At 37.8% G+C, this 12,286-nt stretch overlaps 1 protein-coding gene across 7 annotated transcripts in view; it reads left to right on the top strand.

Annotated features, from left to right (window-relative positions):
• The window catches only part of ANO4 (anoctamin 4), a 457,591-nt gene that overhangs the window by 289,590 nt on the left and 155,715 nt on the right, over positions 1–12,286 (top strand). For 6 of the 7 annotated variants that reach the window (XM_059402257.1, XM_059402256.1, XM_059402258.1 and 3 more), the window contains 2 exons: positions 2,796–2,896; positions 6,868–6,912. In XM_059402257.1, the coding sequence (XP_059258240.1) occupies positions 2,796–2,896; positions 6,868–6,912 (146 nt within the window). Of the gene's footprint in view, positions 1–2,795; positions 2,897–6,805; positions 6,913–12,286 lie in introns of those variants that run through there. The other variant, XM_059402262.1, reaches the window with a different exon arrangement.

Genomic DNA, 12,286 nt, shown 5'->3' with positions numbered 1-12,286 from the left:
ATGATTTCTCTTTAATGTTTTTATATATTCATGGAGATATACAAAATGATTTGTCTTCTACTATATTTACTTTCTGTAAACCTAGCAATTACAATAATTTCATGGAGAGAGTATATCCTAAGATGATATTCTGCTATAAGTCATAGTTCAGTTGAGTCTTTGAATCATTCACATTAACATATTCCTTGTGCAGTTTCCCTCTTTGTATCATAGGAAGATGAGAGAAGAAAGAACAAGTGAATGTAGAATCTTGTGGAAATCTGAGTTTAAATTCCCATTACACAATTAACATTTTAGGTGGGAGAGCCACAAAACCTTCCCAGACTCTAAAGTATGTCTTTAATATAAACAATAAGATCCTTTTTTTAAAAGAAAATGAAGTCTTTCTTTTGTTTTATAACTTAGATAACTATACTATATATTGGAAAACAAGTGTCAATATTTTCTGATGTACAAAAAACTCAACTTATAAGCTGAGACCATCTCAGATCTGCATCTGCAGACATGAAAGGGACAGGATGGAGATTTTCGTGGGTGTGTGCTATTTCTCCATGTTCTGTATGGACACTGACACCTGTGAGCTCATTCCCACTCACCCTGGCTACAAAGCTCTAAGCACCCAGTACAGAGAGGATTGGATATAATGAGTTACTAAATAGAAAACCAGTTCATGCAAAGAGACCCAGCACTGGTCCATTACATCTTCAGTGTGTACTAGCTTGTCTGTGCTCTGGCTGGGCTCCTCATTTGCAGTTACCAGATATGTTGGTTCTAAGAGTCACTTCATCTGAAGTTACTTCTTGCTTCACAGGACAAACAACTTTCATCAGGGCCAGGACTAACTGTTCACATTTCACTAACCATATTCTGAATTAGAAAAGTATTGGTTGTGTGCTCCCTCTGGACCAGGCATTGTGCTAGACCCAGAGGATTTTACTGTGAATAATAGAAACTTTCCTTGTTTTTAGGAGACTTACAGTCAGAGGTCTGCTTGTCCCAAGCTAGAATATACAACTTCATTTTAGCCTGAATTGCCAGAATGTTTGGTTTTTTAGACCAATATCAAAGGGTGCTCTTCACCATGGTGGATTTGGGCCCAGGTCCTCCTCCTTTTGGGAAATTTAGTCCTGTCAGAGTCCCTGGGAAGTTTGTAGTTGATACCAATTTGATTTTTATAATATCTTGAAGAATTCTTATAAATTAAGTATAATATTTATAAGCCCAGCAAGATGACTTTGAATGAGAATTTGAGCAATGAATTGTAATTGCACATCATCTGGAATTTAAAAACAATTCTCTATAGTGCAAATTTACCCCATAAATTTGGGCTTCTGTTTTTGCCAGCATGTTAAACTATTGGACTGTTTATGAATACAGTTACAAGGAGAGGTTAATCACAAAAGCCTAACACATCTGTTGACATTCTTATACTATAAAAATTTAAATGGCATGCAGTCCAGAATGAGCCGTGTGAAAAAGATACGGATAAATAATAGTCCATTTTGCTGGTTTAAGCTGGTTTGGCTCACTATTTTCTCATTTTTCTTCTACCTCCTTCCACAACCCAGCCCTCCCCCTGGGAAATAACTTCCAAAGAAAATCTAATTGGAGAAGTCCTTTTGGTCTTGTTGGGTGGTTTTTAAAATGCAAAGTCCTTGGTGGTTTGGTGGCTCAGTCAGTTAAGTGTCTGCCTTCAGTTGAGGTCATGATTCCAGAGCCCTGGGATTGAGTCCCACGTCAGGCTCCCTGCTCAGCAAGGAGGGCCGTCTCCCTCTGGCCCTCCCTCCGTTTACGCTGTTTCTTGCTCATTCTCTGTCTCTCAAATAAATAAAATCTCTTAAAAAAATAAAATGCAAAGTCATCATTTACTTCCCTCTCTATGTGTTGTATTGATTAAAAGCCCAAGAGGAGGCAGAAGTTTTGGGCCAAAGAACACAGTCCTTTGAAAAAGCCTTCCCTGACACTGACCCCGAGTCAAGACTCACATCAAGTTCCTCCTTCTGCACCACCACCAATTTTTGGCTTTTGCCTGGTTGGTTGAAAGCATCTTTTCTCTCTGATTTTGCTGCAGCTCTCCTTCCTTACATTATTTTCTCCATGCAGCAGCCACAGTGATCTTTGAAAGTCTAACTCAAAATGACTTCCCAGTGTTCCTAAAATAGGGTTCAGTTGTTCTGTTGGGGCTGGTAAAGCACTGCACAGACTGATTCCCCTCACCTTTTTAGCCTCTTATGCTAATTTTCATGATGTATACACTCCAGCCACCCTGCTCTCCTTACTGCCCCTAGAACATCAGACACACCAAGCAATTTCCCAGCTTAGGGTCTTTGTACCTAGATCACTCATCCCATGCTTTCCCCCAGTCCTGGCTCCTTTTTGTCTCAAATTTGTATGTCCTCTTTGCAGAGGAGCCTTTTCTGAACCCCTTGCCCAAAGTAGTGTGACCCCATCCCTATAACTTCTCCCATTAACTTCATTATCTTCAGAACATTCATCATTACCTGAATTCATCCCTTTCTTTTAAACTTTTTTTGCCTATTTCTTTTTTTGTTTGTAAGTTTGCAGAATGTAAATGTCATTCATATCTCTTTTGTTCACAGCTGGGTTTCCAGTGCCTGACACACAGTGGTATATTTTTTGAATGAATAGATGCACATGTAAGGACCCAATTTTTTGCTGAAGAATGCCCCAAATCTTAAACTCCATATAGGTTCATGTGTTCTAAGTTCCAATTCAATTTAAGCCATAGGAGACTTGGATATACTTTTCAATTTAGTTTCTTTTTTCTGTTTCAGTCCTCTCTAATAAATAGTGACATTATCTTTGTGAAGTTGCATGCCCCATGGGAAGTGCTTGGAAGATATGCAGAACAAATGAATGTAAGAATGCCTTTCAGGTAGGTGTAAATATGTATTTCCCTACTCTCTGCTGCTTCCTTGTAAAACTAATATGCTCCTCTGTTGAAACAAATAAAACTGAAATGCAGACTGGAGTAGTATTAGAGAGGATTCTTAAAATATCTAGGAAATGCGTTAAGTCTTCATGACTTCTAATGACTTCATGACTTTTTGTGAAAATTCCTGGCTAATTCAGTCCTTAGTAGGTAGATATGTCAAGTGCCTGTGAGAAAGAAGCCTTTTCCAAGTAGGATTTTCATTTCCAAAATGCCATTTTCAGAAGCCCTGTGTGTTGTTGCTTTGAATGGCCACACTCCAGACATCAATGGTGCAGGTCTTTACTGACATTCAAATCTGCTTCCAATAAAGCAAGTTCAAGAAATTTCATAAAAATGTGATACACTTTTAAAATTTTTTAAAATTTTTAAATTTTTAAAAAGTCGGGTCATAAATGCTGTACAAGCACAAGCATTGGTATTTTTCCCAAGGGTAATTAGAAAATACTTTATGTGGATTGCTTAGTTATTTAAAGTATTAATTTACCTTCATCTCATAGTGAATATTCATATTTTCCATAAAGATTAAGGAAAAGTGATCTGCATTTGCTAAAGTATTAAACTTGAAATTATAAATGCCAAGATATATGGAAAGTAAATAATGGAATCTTCTAAAGGAGATGGAGGGATTTAGTACCAAGGACAGTTCTAATGGGAATAAAGAATTAAATACTTTTGATCCACAATTTGCCCATAAGAACAAGTCAGATGACAGAAACCAGGCAAACTGGTGCCAATTCTAAAATATACCACCTAATGAGCTGTAGAAAATTATAGAGACAGAGAGGCGCTAGGGACCCATTTAGAGAAGGGCAATTTCTATTCAGAGGTCTGTAATGTATCTCCCTGGTGTATCTTGTTTTCTTTGTTTATTGGCCTTTATATTCTGATACCAAGTCAAAATACAGGCTGGGATTTCTAGCATCTGTTTATGTTGAGGCAAAATTCTCAAAGGAATTGAGATAACCATAGTTCTGAACTTTCGATTTATTTATTTATTTATTTTCAGCATAACAGTATTCATTATTTTTGCACCACACCCAGTGCTCCATGCAATCCGTGCCCTCTCTAATACCCACCACCTGGTTCCCCCAACCTCCCACCCCCAATCTGAGGGGTTTGGTTTATTTTTGTATTTAAAATGTAACAAAGACATCTGAGAATCCAAGAATTAAAAAATATATAAAATCACTTGAGTCATTTATCAATTTAGTTTTCATTGAAACTTATTTACTATAGTTATAATTAAAGCCAGTTATTTATCAATGCTATAACTGTCCACTATGGATTAATGCTATATTACACATAAAAGCCAAAAGGAAAATGAAATCTGTGCTTAGATACAGTCATATATATCAGACCAACATCTTATAGCCAACAATCAAAAGTCTACATTCTGATGTAAGTGTGATAGTAAAACTTAGTGAAATTGATACATTATCCCTCTGAGCAATCTCACAAAACCTTCTGCCAGAACACACTTTTCAAGCCAAGGACCCAAGCAAATTGTAACTTGAGCAGTGTTAACGCACAGCAAGTTCCTTGTACCTGGAAGCACATTATATATGAAGGGCCTGACTGTATCATAACTAACACTCCTATATGCTCATTACATAACAAGGAAGTGCTGCCTTCAAGCAACATTAATACTTCCTTTATTAAGAGAATGTGATCCAGGGAATAAATGATAACCACAATAACTATGAATAATGTTCTTTTTAAATGTAGGGGTTTCTGCAAGACAGTTTTAGGAGACAATACTGTTTATGTGTGGACACTAATTGCTCTCATAAATATTGATGTGATTTTACCTAAGCATAGCTTCACTAGCTACAACCTGATGCATTTAAAGTGTGTGCTATTATTTTATCCAGTGTTTCAGATAAATAACTGTAGCCTAAGAAGATCTATGTATTTCCAAAGGAGGAATTTTTCTGCCATATCACTTCAACAAAATGTACAAATATCAGTTTGGCTACATGTGGATGCCTCAAAGAATGTTATATGTATTTTTTTTTCTGTAGATTACACTTTTGAATCCCAGGTTTAGTATTCTTGGATTTTTATCCCTATAATGTTTGAAACAAAGTTGAAAAATAATTTTCTTATGGGAAGTTGTAAACAAAATTTGCTTCTTAAATACCTGTATGTCCATGGATATGGACTCTTTTTAATTAATAGACTAATTTTAGGGCATTTTTAAGTTTACAAAAATTTGAGTTGAGAGTACAGTGTTCCCATATATCTCTTCTCATCCCATTCACAGTTTCCTTATTGTTACTATGTTGCATTAATGTGGTATCTTTGTTACAATTAATAGACCAATGTTGATGTATTATTATTATTATCTAAAGTCCATAGTTCAGTTTAAGGTTCACTCTTTGAGTTGTATATTTCTGTGGGTCTTGAGAAATCCATAATATCATGTATCCACCATTATGTATCACACAGAATGATTTCACTGCCCTAATTTCATCTGTCCATCCCTTGTGCTGCCCACCCCAGAACAAACCCTTAACAACCACTGCTTCTTATTGTCTCCATTGTTTTACCTATTAAAAACATGAATATATTTTTAAGTTTTCACAGATCTACAAAGAAAGTTGTATGTAGACATCCCATTTTCCATAGTATCAGAATACATATAAACCACATCAGTTTCATTACTACTCCATTGGTGGAAGCCCTAACTATGAAAAGGCTGACTGCAGTTTTTTAAAAATATCTAATCCATATGCTCCCCATTCAAATTACATCCTAAATTTTATCTGGAATGCTTTAAAAATGCAGATATAAATAAGTACAGCACATCCTTAACAGTCTCACATTTTTTATGATTTTTTATTTTTTTATTAACATACAATATATTATTAGCCCCAGGGATACAGATCTGTGAATTTCCAGGTTTACACACTTCACAGCCCTCACCATAGCACATACTATCCCCAATGTCCATAACCCCACCACCCTCTCCTCACCCCCTCTCCCCCCCAGCAACCCTCAGTTTGTTTTGTGAGATTAAGAGTCTCTTACGGTTTGTCTCAGTCTCACTTTTAACGGATTTTTTCCAAGATTCTTTGTTTTGTTTTGTTTTTTGTATTTTTTAAATAAATTTATTTATTTTCAGCATAACAGTATTCATTATTTTTTCACCACACCCAGTGCTCCATGCAATCCGTGCCCTCTATGATACCCACCACCTGGTACCCCAACCTCCCAACCTCCGGCTACTTCAAACCCCTCAGATTGTTTTTCAGAGTCCCTAATCTCTCATGATTCACCTCCCCTTCCAATTTTCCCCAACTCCCCTCCAAGATTCTTTGTTTTATCTACTTAACTCACCTATATTAGGGCCAGTGTTTAGGTAGTATTCACTAGTGTGGTTATTTGCAGCAGGATGTTGATCCTGATTAGTGTTCTTCCCATACTAGTTGTAAAATACATCTTTTTATATTACCTTGTCTATATCAAAGGAGAGAAGGGTTCTGTAAACTAAAGTGCTCTGTAAATATTAGCTAATATAATAGTATGTCCATTAAATTGTGCATGTTGCCAGCCAGATGGCAATCCATTTCTTCATTCCTTGAAAAAAAGCTGACCTCAGCTAAATTCATACAAATACCAGTTGCCCCAAATCATTGCTCTGCACTGGCTATGTAGGCAAGGAGTGACCAAGAAAAAAAAAATTATGATAATGAGATGAAATATCAATGGACAGTATTTCATAAGATTTCATGACTCAAATGCATGCCCTATGTTCCCACTACATTTCTCACTGTTAATCTCTTTTTAGTTTTTTCTTCTTCACCTCTTACAGGCTTCTATCTTCAATCTCCTTTCCTTCCTTGCTAGTTCAAACTGTAACTGACGATGGGTTTTCTTCTCGACTGGCTTCATTTTTGCTGTTCTTCCAGGAGAAAAATCTATTACCTGCCCCGCCGGTACAAGTTCATGAGCAGGTTAGTAGCATGCTTTGTCATGATGTGTTTGATATGTTGGCCTGTTTGTTCCAACAATGACAAGGAATACGAGCTGGGGAGGATGAGCTTTTGTCCCATGGCAAAAGTGATTTCCAAGGGCAATCCAAAAATCGCTATTTCAGGTTAGCCTGAAAAGAAAAAAGCAAGATGGGAATGTTTCTCTCAGAATCTTTCCTATGATTTCTCCACACTTGGAAGGACAGCATTTATCTGCAGTTCTGTTGGGGCTGCTTTTTGTCTTTAGCCTATTCTCTTAGACAAATTACCAAAAAACCCAGATGTTCAGCACATCTTTGGTCTGAATGTTATTTTTTTCTACATAACCCCACCCTCCACCATAAGTAACTTGAAATCTTGAAGTGTAGATAATCAACATCTCAAAAAGCTGATAGCTGTCTAGCCCACCCCATGGGTGGGGCCCTCCTATGTTAGTAACATTTTGTTAATAAAGTATGCAGATGTATTACCTTATCAAAAGCCCTTTCTACCCCCCCCCTTTTTTTTCTTTTAGCCTTCCCCACCCACCCAACATTCTACTGGCTAAAGATTGCCTTTAATGTACTATGTATCTTTCTAAAGTTTGTTTCTTAATTTTTTGAGACATTAGGGAACAAGGGAGAAGCATCAATGATGTCCTATAATTCAATTCTATTGTGATCACTGGAAATCTAATTTTAAAATTTTAATTGGTCTTATGTAATCATTTACCCTGAGCTGAGCTAATGGTTAAATTTGGAGACCATTGCATTTCTCTGAAAATCCTTTTTGTTCAGTTCTGTGAGAATTAAGATTTATGTTTGCTCTGTTTATGTGCTGTGCAAAATATAAGAGTAATTGACATGTTCTAGTGGGTTTACTCAAATGCATGTACATTCAATAAAGTATGATATAAGAATTGACATCCAAAGAAACCAAGATGTGTTTTCCAAAATTTCCCTGTGCAATATCTTTACTGAGCAGTGCTTCTTTGCTTAGACTATAGCCATGGCATTTGGATTCACCATGATTTAGATTAGTCCCTTGTCATATAATGACCCTCTATAAAATCCCAAGATAACATATTAGCCTATATCAGTAGTCCTCTATAGTTTTCAAACTTTAACCAGCATTAGAATAACGTGGGGGGGGGGGGCGTGGGGCACCTGGGTGGCTCAGTGGGTTAAGCCTCTGCCTTCGGCTCGGGTCATGATCCCAGGGTCCTGGGATCGAGCCCCACGTCGGGCTTTCTGCTCTGTGGGGTGCCTGCTTCCTCCTCTCTCTCTGCTTGCCTCTTTGCCTACTTGTGATCTATGTGAGATAAATAAAAAAAAAAAAATCTTAAAAAAAAAAAGAATAACCTGGGGGGCTTATTAAAACACAAGATTGCTGGACCTGTCCTCTAATCTATGGTGTTGATGTCCACCTCTCCACCTGGATGGTATGTGAAGGCAAGGATGGCTTATCCAATTCTATATTTCTGGTACCTAGCACATAATAGATGGGGTGAGTGGGAAAATGAATCTCTACACATGTGAGAAGATTTGAATGAGGAAAAAGGAGATCACAAAGAAAAGCATAGAAAAACCAGTGTGGCTGAAGTGTCAGACACAGACTTGGAACTGAAACATTTGCCCTCACTATGGAGGGGAGGTAAGCAATGAGGGCTTGAAAGAAAATGGTGTAAAAGGAACCATAAATCTCAAACTTGGATTGGACATCAAATGTCATCAAGTCCAGCCATTCAGCAGATACCTGAACCTCTGCTATATGGTCAGCCAGCCCATGTTTGAACATCTGTGGAGACAGGGAATTTCAGAACACAACTGTGGGTACCTGACTTTTAGGAAATTCTTCCTTAAAATAAGCCATAATCTCTCTGTCCCTTCAGTTTTTACTCCAAAGAACGTTCAGATTACAGTTCTCCTTGGATAGATGAAAAATAATCTACAGAGAAAAAAGGCAAAATGTATGAGAAAGATTGTGAAATTATAGGCAAAAAGACTTATTATTTGGAAATGGGGGGGGGGGATGAGAAAGAGGTTTCCATATCTAAGGAATTGGAAAATTGTTGATGGTAAAAGGAGAGTGGAAATTCAGAAGAGATATGGCTATGGTGAGAAAGATGATGATTTTTGTTTTAATAATCTTGTATTATAACTCACAGTAGGTCTTTGACACATAGGTGTCCTGAGGCCCTCTGGAAATGATGGCAAAGCAATTGAGAGCAAGGCTAGAGAATCCAGTTTGGGAGTCTGAAGTATAGAAGTCATGACTTGAGTCAGAGGAGTGGATAGAGTTCCCCAGGGAAGGACTAAAATGCAAAAAGAAGGCCAATGGCAAGTCCTTGGAAAATCTCATTAAGAAGGCAGGAAGAGATGGAAGAAAAATGAAAAATAATAATTTAAGAAAGAGGCAACCTAAGGGAGGACAATGTCAAAGAGACCAAGAAAGAGTTCTCATAAAAATGGGTGTTCTTCAACTTCTGATGGAGGCTGAGAGATGAGAATCAATTTTTAATATTTAGAAGTTAGTGATAACTACCATGATAGCAGTCTCCATGAGAGATGATTCTCAAAGTTGAGTGGACCTCAGGATTATCTTCAGGGTTTTTTAGTACTCAGCTTATCTAGCCCATTCCACGAGTTTCTGAGATGAGGCACAATATTTTGCACCTCTATCAAGATCCTAAATGGTGCTAATGTGGCTGATCTGGGACTATGTTTTGAGAATGAGGACTGCAGAGAGGAGGGTAATAGAAACCAGATTACAGCTGGTGGGGGATGGAAGGCCCTGATGAATTAGAGGCAATGAGGGATCAATACTACCCTCATAAATTTTGAGACAGAGGAAAATAGAGGAGGGACAGGCTTAAGAACAGTAGCCAAGAAAAGGAAGCAGAGGAGAGGAGACTGTGTGACAAGGGACCAATCACATATTCTCCATGAGCAGCAGAGAGGTTTTGAGTGAGTAGGAGTTTGGGAAATCCTTGTTTCTTGAACTGAAAGTACAATTTACTGAACAGTCATCTTTGGCCTGAAAAAGTCAGGCCATAAGAGTGCATAAATCATAACTATAAAAGAATTCGGGCATTGGAAGTCACTGGAAGACTCAGACAAATGAAGGGAAGAGAAATCCTAACTAACTGGTAGTATGACCCATCAATTCAGATTACCTTTTAAGACATTCATTGCTTACCACATCACTGTAGTGGTATACCTTAGTGAAGCCCAATGTCCGGTGTCATTTTTAAAGTGCAGTTTGTCAGAAATTTTGTTATCTATTTTAAGTCTTGTTTCACCTCAGGACAGATTTAGACAATGGAAAGTATCTCTTTGTAGACAGCTCTGATAGGCCAAATTGAAGGGCATATCTATATCTGGCTGTCCTCGTTGTACACCAGTAATAAAACATTGACTCAGTATTCTAAAATTCTCTTGTCATACTAAATATGGATATTCAATTTAGGTTTTAGTTTCATCCACTTAAATAATAATTTCATTGCTTTGCAAAAGCCTCCCTGAAACAACCTTATCTCCTTTAAAGCCAAGGGAAATTATATTATAAAATTTCTGAGCAGGCAGAGACATAAAGCATCTTTTCACAAACATCTTTATTTTTGAGAATCACCTGACTCCCATAAAATACACTCATGTAATTCAGATTTATATTTTTCGATTAAATGCTATTTTCATCATGTACTTGGTCCATTAAATGCTCCTTTGACTCTTTGGGAAGATTTATAGGCCTTATAAATTGTCTATTCAATAAAGAAAGAGAATTTATCATCCGTCTTTCGCCCCCCACCCCCATTTTTGCCTCTGCCAAATACTGCAAATAGAGTCAGTAGAAGATGTGATTACAAAGGAACAAATTGGATTATGGTCAGTGGTTTGTAGCTAATGTCTCATTCCTTCTCATTCCTTTTCCGTCCACTCCCCCATATGCACCTGCCTGATGTTATCCTTTGCAGTCATTGGGCAAAATGTCTGCTGCCCCTGCTACATGATACATTCAGTGCAGTTGTAATCTTATCAGTTGCATATACAGATAAATGACAAAATGACTTATATTTTCTATCCTAGTATTAAAAAATTAATATATGTAAATGTTCCAAAGCCTTTGGAATCTGCTATGAGATATTTAGGTTGTGCCCCAGTTAGTAGCCTTGTGACCTAAAAGAATCCTAACTCCTATCCAAGAAGAGGCTATAAATATAGGAGACTTGGCTCTCAGAAGAAGAAAAAGAAATTCAAGGCTCCTGCTGTCTAACTGTTATCAGTCCAGGAGGGCTTCATTTATTACAATGTAGGGCTCTGTGTGGTGCCTCCACCTTAAAAAAAAAAAAAGAAGAAGAAGAAGAAGAAGGAGAAGGAGAAGAAGAAGAAAAGAAAGAAAGAAAGAAAGGAAGGAAGGAAGGAAGGAAGAAAGAAAAGTTTATCTGTATGTTCCCTCTAGGTATATCATCCCTGAAAATGTAATCTGTTAGAAATGTGATGCTATTCTAATATTCTGGTCTGGGGAAAAGCAGGTGTCTCTGGAGTAGCCTATTTCATTTCATTTAGCCTAATTAAGTTGTCAGTACAAACTCCCTCCTGGGTCCTGGTGGCTCAAGGGAAAGGCCTTGTCTTCTTCAGGGTATACCCACAGCATCCAGGTTGGGGCTCTGCACACAGCAGGTAATTTATAAAGGCCTATTGATGGCTTAGTATGCAGGGAGTGAAGCCCTTTGGCATGTGGCCTTTAATTATCACCACTCCTAAGGTGAATAGGATAGTCTTCCCTTTGCAGCTGAGGGAACCAAAAATCAAAGAGGTTCAAGCAGAACCTTCCCACAGCACATTTCCAAGGCACAGCTTGGGAAGGTGCAGCACACCAGAATGGGCAGTCTGTGCCCATCTGCCTGTGCTGGGCTGCCAACTCTTTACAGCCACGCCGGATCTGACCTGTCATGAACCAGAACTTGGCAGGGGTGGGGTGGTGGGGTGGTGGTGGCTGAACTTACTGTAATACTTTCTATAAAAATATCCATCTTTTAGTCCAGATACTAGCTTGACAAGTTAAGGCTAGAAATGCCCAAGTGCATGACTGATCAATTGTCTCCTTACTGATTTTCCTATATAGTCTATAATACTCAATAAATGAGCCTCTATAAGGCTCAATAAATGGCAGAAATAGAACAGTGACAATGTGTCCAACCAAAATCAATACTAAATCAATAAGCCAACATTTTCTCTTTGCTTTTCCCAGTCAGTGAAGACTTTATTAAGTATGCCCAATTCCTATATTCAAGAGACAAATTGGATACTTTCTAGTTAGTATCTGTAACTAAGAGAATTTCAGGATTGCCTCTTTAGGGAAGTTTATTAGATGGAGA

Source organism: Mustela nigripes, chromosome 6, assembly GCF_022355385.1.
Source record: "Mustela nigripes isolate SB6536 chromosome 6, MUSNIG.SB6536, whole genome shotgun sequence".
In the NCBI taxonomy this organism is placed as follows: Eukaryota; Metazoa; Chordata; class Mammalia; order Carnivora; family Mustelidae; genus Mustela; species Mustela nigripes.
The sequence above is the reverse complement of the archived record's forward strand: the minus strand, read 5'-3'. Positions and strand labels throughout refer to the sequence as shown.